Source organism: Leptonychotes weddellii, chromosome 1, assembly GCF_054177405.1.
Source record: "Leptonychotes weddellii isolate Sample4059 chromosome 1, ASM5417740v2, whole genome shotgun sequence".
Taxonomy (NCBI): domain Eukaryota; kingdom Metazoa; phylum Chordata; class Mammalia; order Carnivora; family Phocidae; genus Leptonychotes; species Leptonychotes weddellii.
The window spans coordinates 118,227,685-118,250,272 of NC_138369.1; the positions used below are offsets into that span (position 1 = coordinate 118,227,685).

At 39.3% G+C, this 22,588-nt stretch overlaps 1 protein-coding gene across 1 annotated transcript in view; it reads left to right on the forward strand.

Moving 5' to 3' along the window:
- The first annotated feature begins 337 nt into the window (after positions 1-337).
- The window catches only part of YEATS2 (YEATS domain containing 2), a 102,456-nt gene continuing 80,205 nt past the window's right edge, over positions 338-22,588 (forward strand). The window contains exons 1-2 of the mRNA XM_081813494.1: positions 338-477; positions 19,743-19,860. Coding sequence (XP_081669620.1) covers positions 19,761-19,860 — 100 coding nt within the window. The 5' untranslated portion in view covers positions 338-477; positions 19,743-19,760. The remainder of the gene's footprint in view (positions 478-19,742; positions 19,861-22,588) is intronic.

Below are 22,588 nucleotides of genomic sequence, written 5' to 3' on the forward strand. Positions count from 1 at the left end.
AGCTGGAGCCCTGGCCCCGCCCACATCCCTGCAAGTCCCGCCCCCGGGGCCGCGCGCGCCGCCGCCGCCCCCGCCGCGCGCGTCCCGCCCCGCCCCTGCTGCTGACGTGCAGGGCCGAAAGGGACGGGCGGGCTCCGCCGAGCCGTGTGCTTCCGCGGGCTCCGGGGTCGCTGGGGCCTCGTGGCGGGGCGGCTCCGCGGGGCTTCGCTGGCTCCCTCACCTCCCTCGTGCCCTCTCGCGGCGCCCGGCGGGCCCTGCGCTTCGGCTGGAGATCGAGGAAAGGGTGAGTGTTGGCGGGAGCGGGATCGGACCGGCCGGGCGCGCGCTCCGCTCTCCGGGGCATTGTCTGGGCGGGGGCGGCGCGGGCACGTGCGCTCCCTTCCCCCACCCTGCCAGCCGCGCGGCCCCGGCAGAGCAGAGGGAGGGAGCCGGTGACTGCAGAGAGCAGGGGACCCGGAGGAGGAGGCTGGTTCTGGGGTGAGTGTGTCCGTCGGGGGGAGTCTCCGAAGCGGGAACCTGGAATTTGGGTGTGTTGGGGGGTCCTTCTAAGGGGCACAGCGCTCTCTGAGGAGATGGGGGTCCCTTGAGCCCCAATGGCCGGAGCTTTCAGGATTTTAAGCTTGGTGGCCTGTGATGGGATTGGAGACGAGATTCGGCTCCAGCACCGGCAAGTTGTGGGCTTACCAACAAGAACCGGGGAAATCTGCCTCCAACCTGTCGCCATCCTAACTGTCCCCCTCCCTCGTGAAGGATGCGTGGGATTTAGAAAGGTTGGAGGATAGTCCAGGGATATGCCCGAGTTAGAGCACCAGAGGTGTGACACAGTGCGGGGTTAGAGAGAAAGCTTGGGAAAGTGAGTACTTGGAAGAAAGGTGGGTTGTGGCCAGATTGCAGAAGACAATGAATGAGGTTTGTATCATAACCTTTTTTTCTATCATGAGTGTAATTAGGTTAAAAAATAGAAAGTAGAGGAGGAAAATATCACCAATAATCTCACAGCCCTGACGCCTCATTCTTAGAGTGTTTATAGGTGTTTGCTAGTATTTTCATCTAAGCTTGTAACAGTTATAATTAGAGTTTACCTACAGTTTTCATTTTCTTTTCTCCTTAAGGTGTAAAAATGCGATGTAATATACAGTACTCAGCAATATCCTTTTTTAATAAGTAGCATGTATTCATCGTAGAGAAATTAAAAAATATAGACAAGCAAAGTGAGGAAGAGTATTCATAGTTTTACTGCCTAGAGATATTGTGATTTTGGTTGTGTATATTCTTTCAAAGATAGGAGCAGATAATGCCCTGATTAGGAATTTAGTTTTCATAGGAATCCTTTGAAGGTTTTAAGAAGGCAGGTAGCGTAATCTGACTGCTATGTGCAGGAAGAGGGCAAGAGTGGGAGCTAGGAGATAGTTAGGATGCTCTTTGCAGTACCTTGGTCCATGGCAGGAGAGATGAAGAGTACAAAGATTTAAAAATATTTTGGAGGTAGAATGAACAAGACCTGGGAGTGGGTTAGTTGAGGGAATGGGAGAATTCTTTGCTTTTTTTTTTTTTTATATATATATTTTTAACGATTTATTTTTTATTTTTTTTTAAGATTTTTTTTTTTTTATTTATTTATCTGAGAGAGAGAATGGGAGACAGAGAGCATGAGAGGGGGAGGATCAGAGGGAGAAGCAGACTCCCCGCTGAGCAGGGAGTCCGACGCGGGACTTGATCCCGGGACTCCAGGATCATGACCTGAGCCGAAGGCAGCTGCCTAACCAACTGAGCCACCCAGGCGCCCCACGATTTATTTTTTTATTTGAGAGAGAGAGAAAGAGATAGTGTGAGCCCAAGCGAGCAGGGGGAGGGGCAGAGGGAGAGAGAGAATCTCCAGCAGACTCCCTGCTGAACATGGAGCTGAAGTGGGGCTCCATCTCATGGCCCTGAGATCATGTCCTGAGCTGAAATCAAGAGTTGAATGTTTAACCAACTCAGCCACCCAGGCACCCCTTAATATGTTTTTTTAAATTAAGTTAAACTCTGTGCCCAGTGTGGGGCTCGAACTCACGACCCTGAGATCAAGAGTTGCATGCTTTACTGACTGAGCCAGCCAGATGCCCTGAGAATTCTTTGCTTTTGCCATTTGTTTTGAGCAACTATGAGTAGGTTGTGACATTTACTGAGAGGAAGAAGAACGGAAGAGAAATTTGAGGTGGGAAAAATCTTGAGTTCTGTTTTGGCTATATTAAATGTGAGATGCCTATCAGTTATGAAGTTGGTATATTGAGGAAGCAGTTGGATGTACAGGTTTGGGAACTCATGGAAGAGAGAACCAAGACTTGTTAGATAAAAATTTGGAGTTCATTGCATAGATGATATTGAAAGGTATGGGACTGTATGAGATCACCAAGGGGAAGAGTATAGAGAAGTGAAATTGGTGCTTTGAGGTGCAGTATGGGAAGAAGATTGAACACAGGACAGAAGAAACAGCCAGTGAGGTAGGGAAAAAAAGCAGAAGACCGGTGTTACGGAAGCCAAGAAAAATAACTTCATAGAGGATAGAGAATTGGTCCATCCATGCTTTGAGTTGTTTAGTGAGATGCTCAGTTGGATTTGGAGGTTGTTAGCTTTGTCATTGGTATTACTATTACTTTTTTTTTTTAAGATTTTTTAATTTTTAAGTAATCTCTACACCCAGCGTGGGGCTTGAACTCACAACCTGGAGATCAAGAGTTGTACACGCCACCAACTGAGCCAGGTGGCACCCTTAGTCATTGGTATCATTATCCAGAGTTCTAGAAGTGGGAGGTGGAAACCAGATTGGAATAATTGGTTGGGGCTTGAGGAAGTGAAGATAATGAGTATGGATTAGAAAAACCTAGGCCTTTTTTGAGATGCCTTAGTTCCATTTGCTCCAGAAGTAAATTTGGTAGGTGAAAAATGGTGTCTTGTTTAATTTTTCCCTCCTTGATTACTAGTGTATTTGAATATTTTTTTCACATGTATTGGCCATTGGTGATTTTCTGTTTCTGTCCTGTGTATATCTTTTTGTGTTTATCACTTACGGGAATTGATTGTCAAGAGTTCTTTTAGCTATTGAAAATATGTAGTTTGACATAGAGCTTGCAGAATTTCCCCCTTAAGTATTTTTCCCTTCTGGGAATAAATGAGTTTATTACATATGCTCCATCAGGGAGGACATGGTTAATAATGGAAAAGCCATATTTAACATTTCACTCCTACATACGCTTTTTTTTTTTTTCAATTTTAGTAGGATACACATAAAATTTACCACCTGAACCATTTTTAAGTGTGCAGTTCAGTGGTATTAGATACATTTGTAATGGTGTGCAACCATACCACCATCCATCTCCATCATTCTTTTCATCTAATAAAACTGAAAATCTATACCCATTAAACAATAACTCCCATTCCCCCTTTCTCCTAGTCCCTGGCAACCACCATTCTTTCTTTATCTGTGATTGATTTTTACTACATTAAGTACCTCATATAAGGAGAATCAAACTGTATTTGTCTTTTTTGACAGGTTTATTTCACTTAGTATAATGTTTTCAAGGTTCACCCATTTGTAGCATGTGTCAGAATTTCCTTTTTAAAAAAAATTTATTTTTTAAGTTTTTAATTCCAGTTAGTTAACATACAGTGTTATATTAGTTTCAGGGGTATGATATAGTGATTCAACACTTCCGTACGTTACCCTGCGCTCATCACAAGTGCACTCACCTCTTTCACCCATCCCCCTGCCTCCCCTCTGGTAACCATCAGTTTGTTCTCTGTAATTAAGTCTGTTTCTTGGTTTGTCTCTCTTTTCCCCTTTGCTCATTTGTTTTGTTTCTTAAATTCCACATGAGTGAAATCATATGGTATTTGTGTTTCTCTGACTGATTTCACTTAGCATTATATGTCTAGCTCCATCCATGTGGTTGCAAATGGCAAGATTTCATTCTTTTAAATGGCTGAATAATACTCATTGTGTATATATTCCACATCTTCTTTATCCATTCATTAATCAGTGGACACCTGGGCTGTTTCCATATCTTGGCTATTATAAATAATGCTGCTATAAACAAAGGGGTGCATGCATCCCTTTGAATTAGTGTTTTTGTATTCTTTGAGTAAAGAACTTTCCTTTTTAAGGCTGAATAATATTCCAGTAAATGTATATATCACATTTGTTTACCCATTCATCTGTTGATGAACACTTGGGTTGTTTCCATTTTCTGGATATTGCAAATAATGCTAAGAACATGGGTGTACAGATATCTCTTCAAGTCCCTGCTTTTAGTTCTTTTAGTATGTATATACCCAGAAGTGGAATTGTTATACCATACAGTAATTCAGTTTTTAGTTTTTTGAGGAACTACCACACTGTTTTCCATAGTGGATTGCACATATATTCCCTCCAACATTGTACAAGGGTTCCAGTTTCTTCACATCCTCGCCAACGCTTGTTTTCCGATTCTTTTTTTTTTTTTTTGGATAGCCATCCTAATGGGTGTGAAGTGATAATCTCACTGTGTTTGGTTTTTTTTTAAAGATTTTATTTATTTATTTGACACAGAGAGCACAAGCAGGGAGAGTGGCAGGCAGAGGCAGAGGGAGAAGCAGGCTCCCCGCAGAGCAGGGGGAGCCCAGTGCAGGACTCCATCCCAGGACCCTGGGATCATGACCTGAGCTGAAGGCAGTCGCTTAACCAACTGAGCCACCCAGGCGCCCTCTCACTGTGGTTTTGATTTGTACTTCCCTAATATTACTGATGTGGAGCATCTTTTCAAGTGCTTCTTTGGTCATTTGTATATTATTGGAGAAATGTTTATTCAAATCTTTTGCCTACTTTGAGTCAAGTTTTTTGTTGCTTTGAGTTTTAGAAGTTCTATATATTCTGGATAGGAATCTCTTATCGGATATATGATTTGCAAATATTTTCTCCTTCTGTGACTTGCCTTTTTACTCTGTTGATAGTGTCTGATGCACAAAGTTTTAAAATTTTCATGAAGTCCAATTTATTTTTTTATTACCTGTGCCTTTGGGGTCATATCTAAGAAATCTTTGCAAATCCAGTGTTTTATTAGAAGTTTTATTGTTTCAAGTTTACATTTAAGCCTTCAGTCCATTTTAATTTTTGTATATGTTGTTAGGTAAGGGTCCGACTTCATTCTTTTGCATGTAGATATTTAGTTTTTCCAGCACCATTTGTCGAAAAGACTGTCCTTTCCCAATTGAGTGGTCTTGGCATTCTTGTAAAAATTGATTTGACCATATATATGGTCAGTTTTATTTCTGGGCTCTCTGTTCTGTTCCATTGGTCTGTATTATTTCTGTTTATAGCAATACCACTGTTTTGATTACTATAGCTTCTGGTACATTTTGAAATCAGGAGGTGTGAGTCCTTCAGTTTTGTTCTTTTTCAAGATGGTTTTGGTCAGAGTCCCTTAATATTCCATATGAATTTTAGGATGGGTTTTTCTCTTTCTACAAAAAAATGTCATTGGGATTGTGATAGGGATTGCATCAAATTTATAGATGGCTTTGGGTAGTACTGACTTTTAAGCAATATTTTCCAATCTGTAAACATGAGATGTGTTTCCATTTAACTGTGTTGTTTTTAATTTCTTTCAGCAGTGTTTTTTGTAGTTTTCACTGTAGAAGTCTCTCACCTCCTTGGTTAAGTTAATTCCTAAGTACAGTTGACCCTTGAACCACACAGGTTTGAATTGTGTGGATCCACTTATATGTGGAGTTTTTTTGATACAGTACTGTAAATGTGTTTTCTCTTCATGGTTTAATATTTTCTCTAGCTTATTTTATTGTAAGAATACAGTATATAATATATATAACATACAAAATATTTGTTAATTGTTTATGTTACTGGTAAGGCTTCTGGTCAACAGTAGGCTATTAGTAGTTAAATTTGGGGGGAGTCAAGGTTATACATAGATTTTTGACTGTGGGGATTGGTGCCCCCAATCCTTGCATTGTGGAAGGATCAACTGTATTTTATTCATTTTGATGCTGTTACAAATGGAATTGTTTTTGTAATTTCCTTTTCAGCTATTTCACTGTGTAGAGAAATGCAGCTGATTTTTGTGTGTTGACTAAGTATCCTGCTACTTTGCTGAATTCATTTATTCTTACAGTTTTTTTGTGGAATTTTTAGGGTTTTCCACATATAAGATCATATCCCTTCATATTAAAATGCCTTCAGGGGCGCCTGGGTGACTCAGTCGTTAAGTGTCTGCCTTCGGCTCAGGTCATGATCCCAGATGGGATCGAGCCCCACATCGGGCTCCCTGCTCGGCGGGAAGCCTGCTTCTCCCTCTTCCACTCCCCCTGCTTGTGTTCCCTCTCTCGCTCTCTCTCTGTCAAATAAATAAATAAAATCTTTAAAAAAAATAAATAAAATGCCTTCATATTCATTCACTGGATACACTATAATTTGCTGTAGACTGCTTCCAGTCTTGTATTATAAAATAAATATACAGGAAGAGGAGAACGAACATTTAAATTCTAGATCTGTAAGTGTAGCCCACATATGACAGTAAATTCAGAGCAGTTTCTTAGGATAGATTCTCAGAAAGTGGATTCTCATTTAACCAGAGATTTTTATTTGAATTTTCATTGCCAATCCTTGAATTTACCCCCATCTTCCTGCCTTTAATCCTGCCCCCCCTTTTATCCTGTTTTCTACACTGCTGCCAAATAAAGGGTAAGGGTCAGTGCATTTTTCCTTCATAGAAAATAAGACTTAGGAAGCAAATTGTTTCTATGACATCTGTTTTGTAAGTTAAAAAAAAAAGTTTTTGAAGACTGGAGTGTACTTCATGGATGAGTTGGAATTTGATTTGATTTTTGAAAGATGAATAGCATTTCAGTAAGCAAGAGAGAAGGTAGAGTGAAATATGAATCCATTGAAAGGTAATTGTGTTCAGGCATGCGAACTTTGATGACTGCAGACAAAGAGAGGTAGAACTAGTTCTCCAGCCAAGGATTGTTTATCCTGTTTACCTGAAGAATGAGCTATAAGGGTGTGTGTGTGGGGAGACCTGTTATGTATGTGTTGGTAGTGAAGGCTGAGGGTAAGGAGAATGCCAAGAGGGACTTCAGCTTGATTTATATGTTTTTATTCATTTAGTTATGGATACATTGGTGATTGTTATCTAATTTGTTTCTTAGGCGCTGTAGGTTAAGCATCTGACTCTTAGTTTCGGCTCAGGTCATGATCTCAGGGTCATGGGATCCAGCCCTGCGTTGGGCTCCACACTCAGTGTGGAGATTGAGATTCTCTCTCTCCCTCTCCCTCTGCCCCTACCACTTGTGCTGTCTCTCTCTCCATCTCTCTAAAATAAAGAAATAAAATCTTAAAAAAAAAAATAGTTTGAGAGCGTGTGTACTTTTTTTTTTTTTAAGATTTATGTATTAGAGCATGAGAGCCTGTGTGTATGGGCGAGCAGTGGGGAGAGGGAGAGAGATACCCAAGCTGACTCCACCCTGAGTGCAAGCCTAATGTAGGGCTCCATCCCAAGACCCAGAGATCACGACCCCAGCAGAAACAGAGTCAGACGCCCAACTGACTGCACCACCCAGGTGCCCCTAGAGAGAGAGAGAAAGTGTGTGTGTGTGTGTGTGTGTGTGTATATTTTTTAAAGATTTATTTATTGGGGCACCTGGGTGGCTCAGTCGGCTAAGTGTCTGTCTTTGGCTCAGGTCATGGTCCCGGAGTCCCAGGATTGAGGCCCATATCGGGCTCCCTGCTCTGCAGAGAGCCTGCATCTCCCCTTGCCCCTCACCTCACTCATGCTCTCTCTCTCTCTCAAATAAATAAAATCTTTTAAAAAGTATTTATTTATTTTAGAGAGAGCGCACACGAGCACAAGTGCAGGGGCAAGGGGCAAAGGGAGAGGGAGAGAGTCTCAAGCGGACTCTGCGTTGAGTGTGGACCTGCAGTGGGGCTTGATCTTATGACCCTGAGATCACCACCCCAACTGAAACCAAGAGTTGGACACTCAACCAACTGTGCCACCCAGGTGCTCCAAGAATGTGTATACTTTTAAAAATTGAGATGTAATTCACATAATGTAAAGTTCATCACTTTAAAATGTATAATTCAGTGGGTTTTAGTATATTTACAAGGTTATGCAACCATTTCTACCATCTAATTCCAAAATATTTCTATTACCCCAGAAAGAAACCCCATACCTATTAGCAGTCAGTTCTGGTTCCCCCCCCACACACACATTTCATGTAAATAGGGTATCGTATAACATGCGGCCTTTAGTATCTGGCTTCTTTCACTTAGCATGCTGTATTCAGTCCATCTGTGGTGTAGCATGTGTCAGTACCTTATTATTTTTTATTGCTTAATATTCTACTGTATGAATATACCACATTTTGTCTAGTCATCAGTCGAGAGAGATTTGGGTTGTTCATACTTTTTCACTATTGTGAATAATGCTGTAATGAACATTTGCATGTAAGTTTTTATGTGGACATGTCTTTTCAGTTCTCTTGGATCTATACTGAGGAGTGGAATTGCTAGGTCATTTGGTAAATCTGTTTAACTTTTTTTTTTTTAAGTAATCTTTACACCCAACATGGACTCAAATTTACAGCCCTGATATCAAGAGTCGCAGGCTCTTCCAACTGAGCCAGCCAGGCACCCCGATTCTGTTTAACATTTTAAGGAACTGCCAAACTTTTCCACAGCAGCTGCACCATTTTACATTTTCACTAACAATGTATGAGAGTTCCCATTGTGTATTCTTTATATGTTTCTTTGGCAGACTCTTCAATAGTTGTGTGTGTCTGTATGTGTGTTGTTTTTATTATTTATTTATTTTAAAGATTTTATTTATTTATTTGACAGAGAGAGACACAAGTGAGAGAGGGAACACAAGCAGGGGGAGTAGGAGAGGAAGTAGGCTTCCCGCGGAGCAGGGAGCCCGATGCGGGGCTCGATCCTAGGACCCTGGGATCATGACCTGAGCGGAAGGCAGACTCTTAACAACTGAGCCACCCAGGCGCCCCTCATTGTTATTTTTTTATAATGACTTTTAAAAAAAATGTATTGGATGGAAGGGGAGGGTATTATACTAAGCGAAATAAGTCAATCAGAGAAAGACAATTATTTGATTTCACTTATATGTGGAATTTAAGAAATAAAACAGGAACATAGGGGAAGGGAGGAAAAAATAAAACAAGATGAAATCAGAGAGGGAGACAAACCATAAGAGACTCTTAATCATAGGAAACAAACAGGGTTGCTGGAGGGGAGGAGGTGGGGAGGTGGGGTAACTGGGTGATGGACATTAAGGCAGGCACTTGATGTAATGAGCACTGGGTGTTATATAAGACTGATGAATCATTGAGCTCTATCTCTAAAACTAATACTCTATGTGTAATTAATTGGATTTAAATTTAAAAAGGGAGAAATTTATATTAAGTAATCTCTGCATCCAGCATGGGGCTTGAACTCATGACCCTGAGATCAGGAGTCCTGTGACAGCTCCTCTGACTAAGCCAGCCAGGTATCCCTATTATGACTTTTGAGGTCTAATTCACATACTGTAAAATTCACTCTTTTAAAGTATAAAATTCAGTGTTTTTGCTTTTATTTTAGTAGATTGACACAGTTGTGCAACCATCATTATAATTCCAGAAAATTTTTTTCAATAGTTTTTTAGACTAGGTAGGGAGTGTTGATTTAAAGAACAACCAATTTTCTAAAAAATCTTTCATGTTTGGGCGCCAGGGTGGCTCACTTGGTTGGGCTTCCAGCTCTTGGGTACTGATCTTGGGGTTGTGGGATTGAGCCCTGGGTTGGGCTCATGCGCTGGGTGTGGAGGCTACTTGGGATTCTCTCTTCCTCTCCCTCTGGCCCTCTCTCTCTCTCTCAAAGGGAAAAAAAAAAGTCTGTTAGGTACTTGTTTCCTTCTTAGAATCTCAGTTTCACATAGAAAAGCATGAGACTTATCCCTGTAGAATGTACTGTCCATTTGAAAGCTCCAGTGAAAAATCCCTACTTAGTGAAGTATGCAAGATTTGGCTCAATTTATATATTCTCAGTGACTGTCTCCAAGAATTTGACACAATCTTGATCTGGCCCAGTTTCTTCCTGTCCTTTTCAACCTGGATTTGTAGACAAGCTTTGTTTTCTTTCGCTTCTCTTGGAAAAAAAAAAAACAAAACTTCTATGGCTTCACAATTGAAACAACAGGATTGTCATATGAATCAGAACTGTCATTTTAGACAATTCCAGTCAGTGATCTTTGTCTGAAAGTGCCACCAGGGAAATCACTAGAAGGTTATAAGGCCTCCCTTCTTTCTCTTTTTTCAAAGTTTATTTATTTATATATTCAAGCAATCTACACCCGACATGGGGCTTGAACTCAGACCCTGAGATCAAGAGTCACATGCTCCTCCAACTGAGCCAGCCAGGTGCCCCCATATGTTCTTCCTTCTTTCAGCTTAAGAGTTTGCCTTAAATATCTCAAAACCCTTAAACATTTCAAATAGCTCACTCTGTCCAGAGAGAAGGTATGTTAAAGGAAGAGTAAAACTTACCTAAGGCCAGCTCTCTCCAGTTTTTGCACTAATAGAAGCAGTGGCATGGATTAACTTAGAATAGCTGTTTTATTCTAAACTCTATTACATGTTGCTTTGCAGATTAGAGACAAAGTACTGGCCTGAATGGATCCTGGGGCTGACCTTATATAGCAACTTGTATGGTCTTTAGCAACTTCGTTTATAATAGGAAAGTAGGTATTTCTGACCTGGAAATATGTAATACTTAAATAATAACACAATCTTTTTTTTTTTTTAAGAGAGAGAGAAAGTGAGGGAGAGAATCTTCAAGCGGACTCCCCACTGAGCTCAGAGCCCAAGGTGGGACTTGATCCCATGAGATCATGACCTGAGCCAAAACCAAGAGCTGGATGCTTAACTGACTAAGCCCCCCCGGGCACCCCAATAACACAATTTTTTTGAGCTCAGCTATCTAGCTTTTCTGTTTTGCTGAGCTCTTTACATGTCATACTAGGAATAGCCCATATCAGATGCTAACTACCGACCTCTGGTCAGCTCCCCACCATTCTGGTCCAGTGTAAAATTGTGACTATTTTTACTTAAAAGACCTATTATTTTTTCTATACCAGATGAGTTGAAGAAATAGTGATTGTTTTGACCAAGAAATGAGAGTATATTCAGATGGTTTTGTGTATAAAATCTGGCTTAGAATAATTAGGATACAGAGTTTTTGTCAGTACCAACTTAAAATCAGAACAGAATCTTCTCCCTTTTAGATTTCCCTTGATCTGAATCTTTCATATAAGATACTACTTCAGATTGCTTGTATTGCGGAAAAAAGCATGATTTGGGGGAGAAAATTACCTGTGTATATTTTCAGTTATCTGTGTCAATGGGAGATGACAGCTGTATTACTAATCTTCAAATAGAAGAAAAAATTTAAATTGACATTGAAATATATTTTGATTTTTTTAAGAAGTTTATTTTTTTAGTAACCTCTGCACCCAATGTGGGGCTCAAACTCACAACCCTGAGATCAAGAGTCACACGACTCTTCCACCTGAGCCAGTCGGCACCCTTACGTTTTGATTTTTTTTTTTTTGTTAGGACTTCTTCATGCCAAATGATTTTTCTCAGTATAATATTAAAATGGATATTTTTTCGGGGCGCCTGGGTGGCTCAGTCGTTAAGCGTCTGCCTTCGGCTCAGGTCATGATCCCAGGGTCCTGGGATCGAGCCCCGCATCGGGTTCCCTGCTCAGCGGGAAGCCTGCTTCTCCCTCTTCCACTCCCCCTGCTTGTGTTCCCTCTCTCGCCGTGTCTCTCTCTGTCAAATAAATAAATAAAATCTTTAAAAAAAAAAAAAAGGATATTTTTTTCTTTTTTCTTTTTTTATTTTTTGTGGTGAACACTCTAGGTTTATTTTTTTTTAATTTTTTATTGTTACGTTAATTACCATACATTACATCATTAGTTTTTGATGTAGTGTTCCATGATTCATTGTTTGTGCATAACACCCAGTGCTCCATGCAGAATGTGCCCTCTTTAATACCCATCACCAGGCTAACCCATCCTCCAACCCCCTGGATATTTTTTCTTATAGTACACATTGGGCAATCTTTGGGAAGCCTTGGATGGTGTTGGGGTAAAAGCTGCTATTTTAAATTTCCAGTATGTAATTTATGAAATGGATCATATATATTTGATTACTGAAAGTCAGTTGCATTAATATATTCCTAAAGGTTCAGCATTAGACAAGTGCAGTGCAAGTCACCCTGCTTCTAGATCTCCCTAATACTAAAAGCTTCTACTTATTTTTCTATTTTTCTAATGCCCGGCTGGATTGGGGGCACCCAGGTGGCTCAGTTGATTGAACGTCTGACTTCCGCTCAGGTCATGCTCTCAGTGTCTTGGGATCTAGCCCCCTGTGGGGCTCTGCATTCAGCAGGGTGTCTGCTTCTCCCTTTCCTTCTCACTCTGCCCCTCCCCCTGCTCATTCTCTCTCTCTCACTCAAATAAGTAAAATCTTGAAAAAAAAAATACCCTGCTGGATTGGATTTGTATCTGTATTCACAAATGAAAACTGGTTTGTCATTTTTCTCTGCTGATGCCTTTGACCACATCTTCATAGGTTTAGAAATAGTGTTCTCTTTGTTGATAATTTTAAAATAGTCTTATTTTAATTTTCTCTTTGAGCCATGAGTTATTTAGAAAAGTATTTTGTTTTTCATATCATAGTGAGTTCTTGTTAATGATTTCCTATTTAATTTTATTAGGATCAGAGAATATGGCTATAACATTTCCATGTTTTGTAATGTGACTTCATATTCCATCTTATGATCTAATTTTTTTAAAGATTTTATTTATTTGACAGCGAGAGAGCACAAGCAGGGGGAGCAGCAGAGGGAGAGGGAGAAACAGGCTCACCACTGAGCAGTGAGCTCAATGCCAGGCTTGATCCTTGGACCCTGGGATCATGACCTGAACTGAAGGCAGACACTTAACCAACTGAGCCACCCAGGCGCACTGATTTCATTTTAATGACTTTTTATGGATATTTTAAACAGAGTATTCTCTGTTGCATTCAGAGTTGTATGTAGCTGTATTTGTTTGTTTGTTTGTTTGTTTGTTTTTAAGTAGGCTCCTCACCCAGTGTGGGGCTTGAACTCACAACCCTGAGTTCAAGAGTCGTGCCCTGTACCGCCTGAGCCAGCCAGGCGCCCCCTGTACCGCCTGAGCCAGCCAGGCGCCCCTGTATGTAGCTGTCAAATCTGGCTTGTAAATTGCATTATCTATACCATCTGTATTTTTATCAGTTGTTTTCTTGATCTTTTAAATTTCTGAGAGACATATGTTCAAAAACTCCCCTGTAATGATTGTGATTTCCTTAAAATTTTCTTGTATTTCTGGTTTATTTTGTACGTTTTGACATCTTGTTTGATGTCTAATTTATGGCATATCTTTGTGATTGTATCCTTTGTTTGTTTGTTTGTTTATTTATTTATTAAAGATTTTATTTATTTGACAGAGAGAGCACAAATAGAGCAGCAGGTAGAGGGAGAGGAAGAAGCAGCCTGTCTGCTGAGCAGGGAGCCTGACGTGGGGCTCGATCCCAGGACCCGGGGATCATGACCTGAGTGGAAGGCAGACGCTTAACAGACTAAGCCACCTAGGCCCCCCTGTATCCTTTAATAGTAACATAACCTTTATTAAAATTTTTTTTGTTAAATTATCCTGTTTATTATTAATGCCATGCCAGCTATCTTTTCATCTGCATGTGTCTGTGTTTAATAACTTTACACATCCCAGAGCATCTGGGTGGCTCAGCCCTTTAAGCATCTGACTCTTGATTTCAACTCAGGTCTTGGTCTCAAGGGTCGTGAGTTCAAGCCCTGCGTTGGATTCCACTGTGCAACCTACTTAAAAAAAAAATTTAAAAACCCACAAACTTTGACCACCCTTTTTTTTAAACATTTAGCTATAATCCTTTTGAATATGTAGTAATATCAAACAGATTTATAAGTATTAGGAGTGATAAAAGTTATCGTAAGTTAGTAGTTATGTTCCCTGTGGGTATTTATATTTTGGCATATATTTAAGTTATCCCTTCATTTATTTATTCAACAAATAATTTATTGAGAGCTTCCAGGAACTTTGGAGGGGAAGATAGGGAAAGCTATGTTGGATAGTATTAATAGGGAAAGCCTTCTTTGATAAGGTAGACATTTGAGGTGGGATCTAGTAAAGCTACTCTGGGGAAAGAGCATTCCAGGTAGAGGGAACCTTAAGTCCAAAAACCCTAAGTAGGGGCACCTGGCTGGCTCGGTTGGTAGAGCATATGACTCTTGATTTTGGGGGTGTGAGTTCAAGCCCCATGTTGAGCATAGAGCTTACTTAAAAACAAACAAAACCAAAACCCTAAGGAAAGATTGAGGTGTATTTGAAGAATAGAAAAAACCACTGTGTCCGGATCTTAATTGATTAAGGATGGTGAGGGAGGCAGGGCCCAATTCATGTAAGATCTTGTAGGACATGTTAAGGAGTGTGATTTTATTCTTAAGTGTTAGGGCAGGCCATGGGCAGATTTTGAGCAGGGGATAACATGATTAGATAAATATCCTTATAGTCCTTGTGTAAATTGAAGTGTAATTTAATTCAGTGAAATGTACAGATTTTAAGTGTACAGTTGGAGAAGTTTTCACAATTGCCTATGTGAAATGCACCCTTAAGATAAAAAATTTCCTCTCACCCCAGGAAGTTTTTTTATTCTTCTTCCCAGTCTGTCCTCATCGTCAGTACCTAAACTATTCTTTTTTCCTTTCACCATAATTTGTCTGTCCTAGAACTTCATATAAATGGAATCATTCATGTATGTACTCTTTGAGTCTGGCTTCTTTTGCTTACCAAGATGAGTTGGTTTTTCTTGTTTGTTTTTTTAAGATTTATTTATTTATTTTAGAGGGGCAGGGAGAGAGAGAGAGAGCATTGCGTGTGCGCGAGCTGGGAGAGGAGCACGGGGAGAGGGACAGGCGGACATGCTGAGCATGGAGCCGGTCAGCTGTGGGGCTCAACATCAGGACCCCAAGATCACGACCTGAGCTGAAATGAAGAGTGGGACTCTTAACTGACTGAGCCACCCAGGTGTCCCTATAATTGTGTTTTTATTTATACAATTTCCTTTTAAAATTATTTTTTTCTTGAGGTTTATTTCAAAGTATAGAACTCTACAAGGTTTTGTTTGCTTTTGGACTTTAACTTTTTTCAAAAACTCTGACTTGTTTATGTTACTTGAATGGGTATGATAGGGTAATTTTGCTTTCTTACATATAATATAAGGGAAAATGTACTTTTTGAGTTTAAATTGACAATATGTAGTTTTTCTTTTCTTTTTTTTTTTTATACTTGAGCTCCACACCCAGTATGGGGCTTGAACTGACAACCCCAGGATCATGAGTCACATGCCCTACTGACTGAGCCAGGCTGGTGCTCTGACAATGTTTCTTTCTTTCTTTCTTTCTTTTTTTTGAATCCAAAATGTGTTTATTGGGATGGTTTCCCACTCATCTTGGTTCAGGATGCTTTTAGTGCTGCTTCCGTCTGAAGGAGCATCCTTCTGTAAGCCTTGTTTTTCTCCTGTAGACTGGCAGGGGACAGTGGAGCAGCCAACACACAAAACTGTTTGTGCATGGCTGAACAGGTGATTTTGTAGCATCCTGGGTGCTTCATGTCCATGAAGTAGGAGGTAGGGCTCTGCACCAGGCGCTTCTTCTCGTGCTTCCTCTCCTCCTCTGCCAGGGGACCAGTGCAAGAGGTCCTTTGTGAGGGGATGTTCTTACACATGGAGAGGTCATCACCACCAGAACAGTGTTTACTTTTATATATATATATATTTTTTTTTTTTTGAGTAGTCTCCGTCCCCAGTGTGGGGCTTGAACTCACAACCCCAAGATCAAGAGTCATACACTCCACTGACTGAGCCAGCCAGGTGCCTCAAGCCATTTATTTTTTATAGTGAGTCTGTTTAAATGACATAAGTATTTTAAATTAGAGGAATCAGCATTACATATGTTTTTGAATATGGATTTGGTCCCATGGTGTGGGGAAAATCCTTTCTCACAGACTAATTATAAACAGTAACAGACTTTTTTTTTTTTTTAAGCAGTTAGCATTTACCATCTCTGTATTCTTTTGTTTCATCTGATTCAAAACCTAGAGGATTAATAGGACATTTTGTTTCAAAGTTGAATCTGACAATAATCTAGCAACTGTTTATATTTTCTTTCCATAAATCTCAAAGTCAGACAAGAATCTGAAACTTAACATGACCACACGTCATTTGTTACACATTCCATTCCCTTATTCATTACATCATGAGGAGAGCATGCCCCAGCAGTTGTTCCTAGCCTTAGCTGGCGTATACTTGAATGTGGCATGTGTATACTTTGATATTGTTCTTGCTAGACAGAAGCAGACGTGAGTTATTAAAAAGTCACAGTATAGATCTAAATCTTCCTAAACATGTTTATCAGAAGCACAAATCTGTGCCCAAAGATGACAGGAAAAGCTTTATTACAAGGGCTGCATGAATTATGAATGACCTTGGCAGCACAAGTTAACTCATTGGTGGTTTCTTCCTTACCTACTCCAACCCCTCTACAACCAAATCCTTCTCTTTTTTTCCTCTTTGTTTCCCTAGTTTTAGAGCAAAAAGAGCAAAGGAGAGTTTTGCTTTATCCCTTAAATGAGGGTGAAATAAAATACTCTTTTCTTCAAAGATCCCAGCCTTCCTGGAGAGGAGCTACTCTAGGGAGGTAGGAGGAGAATATTCAGATGATGAGGACCATGAAATAGATGAGTGAAGGTGATGCTGGACTCACTCATCTTTACAGATAATCCCATAAGATTCTGGCAAGCTGTAGGAGACAGGGTCACCGAGGAAATGGTGTGGCACAGAAACAGATTTGGAGATCTACTAGGATGTGTCTACCTCTGATTCTAGGTTTATCAGAGAATAGGAGGTATGTTTTTTCCCATCTGCATTAAAGAAGAAAGAATGAAGTGTGTTGATTTTTTTTTTTTAAGAATGTATTCTTTATCTAATGGCCCAAGATTTTTTCACATTGTCTAAAACTAGTTGCAAACCAAATAGAGAAGGCAAGACCTTACTCTCACTTTAAAAAAATTTATTTTATTTTATTTTTTATCTTATTTTTAGTAAGCTCTACACCCAACGTAGGACTTGAACTCACAACCCGAGATGAAGAGTCGCATGCTCTACCAACTCAGCCAGCCAGGTGTCCCATTACTCTTAACTTTTTATAAGCTTTAGAAACAGAAAATAACAGTTGGATTCAGGGCCTCTACAAAAGTAAAGACTCATTTATATTCTAAATTATAGCAGGTATGTAATGATGGTGAAGAAACATTAAATGGCTTGATTCTGGATGTCTATAAATGCTGGAGTTTTTAGAACATTTTTGAGCTTATTACACAAGGTCGCAGTAACAGGAAAAAATGATCTCTTAGATCTAGGATTTAAATATCTATCATTACATAATGGGTCGCTTTCCCAGCTGAATCATGTGAGCCTGTCTCTGGGATGGGTGATAAAACTGGACTAAGCCAAGAAACTTTTAAATTGTTACTTCTTTTTTAACTTTGAATAAAAAATATTTTTGAGTTAACATTTTTTTAATTAATTTTACTTTAAAATTTTAATCACCTCAGTAAATATGTACTGTATATTTTTGCCTTTGGTTAGGTAAATAACCATTAGTGGTAGAACAGAGGTTTGGAAATCAGGGAGCTCTTCTTGTGTTTTCTGTGTCATAGATTAATGCTCTAAGGGACAATTTATGTAACTACCCTGAGCCTGGCTTATCTGTATACTGTATCGGTAGGCCCTCGCTGCCCAGTAAGGGAGTCACTAGCCACAGGTGGTTACTGAGCCTTTGAAGTGTGGCTGGTCCAAATTGAGATGTGCTCTAAGTGTAAAATATACACTGAATTTTAGAGACTTAGCACAGAGATAAGAATGTAAAATATTATATTGCTAATTTGTTCATATTGATTACATTGTTGGAATGATAATATTTTGGGTACATTGGTTAAGTAAAAATATTATTAAAATTAATTTCACCCATTCCTTTTTTTTTTTCCCCAAAGTATCTCTGCGCCCAGTGCGGAGTTCAATCTCATGATCCTGAGATCAAAAGTTGCCTGCTCTACTGACTTAGCCAGCCAGGTGCTCCTTTTATTCCTTTTTTTAATGTGGCTGCTAGAGAATTTTAAGTTCCATACATGGCTCACATTATATGTCTTTTGGACAGTTCTGGTTTGGGCAGCATTTCCTAAACTAATTCGTGGAATATTAATAAGTGCTCAATGAAACAGTTTGGAAGATGAACAGTGTCCAGTAGAACTTTTTGCAATGTTATAAATGTTCTGTATCTGCGCTCTCCAATATAATAGCTACTAGCCACTGATGGCTGTTGAGCACTTGAAATGTGGCTATTTCTGACATTGAAAAATTGAAATGTGGAGCACCTGGGTGGCTCAGTCGGTTAAGCTTCTGCCTTCGGCTCAGGTCATGATCCCAGGGTCCTGGGATCAAGTCCTACATTGGGCTCTCTGCTTGGTGGGGAGTCTGCTTCTCCCTCTGCCCCTCCCCCCTGCTCGTGTTTTCTCTCTCTCTCTCTCTCTCAAAAATAAATAAATAAAATTAAAAAAAGAAAAATCGAAATGTGGAAGAAAGGAACTGAATTTTGAATTAGCTTTATTTTTTTATTTTTAATTTTTAAAAAATTTAATTAACTTTAAATAGCCACATATGAGTAGTTGCTAATATATCAGGACAGTACTGATCTAGAAGATTTATGGGATTGTTTTATTCGAAGACCTGTATATAAGGACTTGTTTACTATATTGCAAACTTGCTTAATATGTCTGTGATTTGGATTTATTATGAGTAATGATAAGTGATCAGTAACAGTAATATTTATTGAGCACCTGTTATGTATCAGGTACTGTGTAAGTACCAGAAAGGGGATTTGTATGATAAATTATTTATTAAGAGCTTAACTATATGTATTGCTTATGTTTTGTAATATGCTGGATGCATTGTGAATTCCAAGGTGCTATTTGAGCTTTACCATGTTTTCATCAAAGTCTGGTTTCTTTCCTTTCCTTATAAGTCCCCTTCTGTGAAAGCCTGGCTCCTCTTGAAAAGTCTGAGTGATGTGCTGCCTTGTTAAAGGATTTTTTCTTGAAAGGGAAACCTACACTTTCTGACAGATGATGATGGCTTTGTTTTTGTTTTTAGTAAACTTTTTTTTTTAATTTATTTATTAGCGAGTATGTGCATGCAGTGGGTGGGGGGTGAGTGATAGAGGGAGAAGGAGAGAGAATCTCAAGCAGACTCCCTGATGAGTGGGGAGCCCGACACCTGGCTCAGTCTCACGACCCTGAGATAATGACCTGAGTTGAAATCAAGAGTTGGGACGCTTAACCAACTGAGCCACCCAGGCGCCCCTGTTTTTACTAAACTTTTGAAGTTAGTTATGCTTTTTACTTTAACAGGAATATGTACATGTTTATACAGAGACTTTGAGAGTTCGGTATTATGTAATATTTATTTTCTTTGTTTATGTGTACACATATATTTATAAGTACTAGCATCGAGCATTGTTTGATTATTTATTTATTATTACTTCACAGTGAAAAACAAATGTCATCATGTCTGGAATCAAGCGAACAATCAAAGAAACCGACCCTGATTATGAGGATATATCTGTGGCCCTTCCAAATAAGCGTCATAAAGCAATTGAGAATTCAGGTAAAACTTCACCTGCTTTAGGAAATTATTTCTTTATTGAGATATGCTTCCTTATAAGATTTATAGTAACTAAATCAAAATGCATTTCCACTGTTTTGTATAATTTGAAGAGGGATTAGTTAAGTGCTCTGTTAATAGCAATACACCATGTGTGTTGAAAAAGGCCAGAAGACAATCAGTAGACAGTGGAAGTGTCAATAATGAGACTGGCTGTAAGTTTTAGCTGTCATTGTATGTTAGGCATAACCATAAAGTCTTATAATATGCAGTGTGGGTACATGATAATGGGTGGTACATGGATTAAAGTTTTTTATTGTAATAGTGGCATATTAATGTCTTTTGGAAAGATATGGTCTCATCCAGCTTGTAGTTTTGTGACTACTTTTGCTTAGGATAAGGCTAAAATTATTTTAAAGTATTATTTAATTATGTTAATTGGATGTTTCATATGGTTCTCAGATGTGGTGTAAGTAACTTAAAGGTGGTATACTAATGATTTAAATTTGGAAAATAGTGATCTAGTTTAACCCTTGCACTTAGCTGCTAGTAGTTTAGGCTCAGAGGCATTAAATTACTTGCCCAAGATCATGTAATTAGTTGAGCAAATCATCAACTATGTGTCTGTAGCTACCCAGAATATTTTAATTTATTTATTTTTTATTTTATTTATTTATTTATTTATTAAAAAGATTTTATTTATTTATTTGACAGAGAGACAGCGAGAGAGGGAACACAAGCAGGGGGAGTGGGAGAGGGAGAAGCAGGCTTCCCGCGGAGCAGGGAGCCCGATGCGGGGCTCGATCCCAGGACCCTGGGATCATGACCTGAGCCGAAGGCAGACGCTTAACGACTGAGCCACCCAGGTGCCCCACTACCCAGAATATTTTAAGCTATCTCAGGAAAAGATGCTAAATTTGAGTTTTTAAAACAAATTATTGCTGAAATTCACTACTGTTTATTTAAATAATAAATCTTTGTAAGCTTACACTTACGGCTGGGTAAAGAAGGCATCCAAGTCATAAAGTGTTGTAGCTTCACAAAGATTTGTGCCCCTAGAGTTGAAGTGGTGAAGGGAAATTCGTGTCTCTATGCAGTCAAGTCATATGTACCCCCCGAAAGTCTTTGTGGACCAAAAATTATCAAATTGAATTCCAGATAATAATAACATTTCACTGCAACTTTCCCCTCATTCAGTTATAATTTTATTTATAAGGAAATAATTCCCTTTCAATAATAAGCCAAATAAATGTGACACTTATATCCATTACTCAAATGCATCAGATGGCATAACTTTTTTAATAAAAATAAGAGGGAAAACTGATTGTTGTAGTAAACATAATAATTTCAGTTTAAATCTAGTGTAAGTTCCCAGATACTCTGCCTAAGCAGGGACAGTTTTTCCTACTGAGGGATAATTTGCTATTTTGCCTCTTGGTGACCATACTTGTGCCTAATCCCAAACCGTATTTTTATTTTTCAGAATTTTGCTCAAAGTAGATTTGGTAGGATGCTTCCTTTTGCTTATATTGTTTTGTTTATTGTTTTTGTTTTTATTTATTCCATGAAAGACATAATTTAGAAGAGTTTCTCTCTAAGGAGCTTAGATAAAACTGCCTTCAGTGATCACGGTCTCTGACTTCAGCCTCTCCCCTAAGAGTATCTGCTGGTTTCTACAGACTGTGTGTGTGTGTGTGTGTGTGTGTGCGTGTGCGTGTGTAGTAATACTAGAAATACTAGTAATACTAGAAAATACTCTTTTTTTCATAATGACAAAAACCAGTCATTTCCCTCCATGCAGACATATCCACAAGAATGCTCACTTATACCATTATTGGTTTGAAGTTGCCAATTTAATGGCATGTTAATTTACAGGGAGAGAATGACATGGGTCATCAAAGGGTCCAAATTTTCTCTGCAATTTTTCGTATACTCCAAAGCATGAGTGAACATTTTTTTCATATTACAAACACAGGCTCATTTTGCAAAATTCCCAGGTTTTTCTTTTTTCTTTTTTAAAGATTTTATTTTTAAGTAATCTCTACACCCAATGTGGGGCTTGAACTTACAACTCCAAGATCAAGAGTCACATATCTCTACTGACTGAGCCAGCCAGATGCCCCAAAATTCCAGGGTTTTCAAGCAGTTATTTGGCTCTTTTTTCCCCTTGTATCTGATATTTTAAATTTTGAGTTGCATATTACTTTGAGTAGTCATCATCTGAATTCTATCACCCCTAGAGGCATTTTCTTTTTTGCTTTTTAATTTCAAGTTTTTTTTTTTTTTTAAAGATTTATTTATTTGATAGGGAGAGAGAGCATGCCCCGGGGAGAGATAGAAGGAGAGGGGAGAATCTCAAGCAGACACTGTGACACCGGACTGTCACGACCCTAAGATCATGATCTGAGCTGAAACCAAGAGTCAGACGCTTACCTGACTGTGCCACCCAGGTGCCCCCCCTTGAGTTTTTATTTAAATTCCAGTTATCATATAGTATAATATTACTTTCAAGAGTAGAGGCTTTTGGGGGCGCCTGGGTGGCTCAGTTGGTTAAGCGTCTGCCTTTGACTCAGGTCGTGAGCCCAGGGTCCTGGGATTGAGCCCCGTGTCGGGTTCCCTGCTTGGTGGGGAGCCTGCTTCTCCCTCTCCTCCCTGCTCATGCTCTCTCTCACTATCTCTGTCTCTCAAATAAATAATAAATAAAATCTTTAAAAAAAGAGTAGAGGCTTTT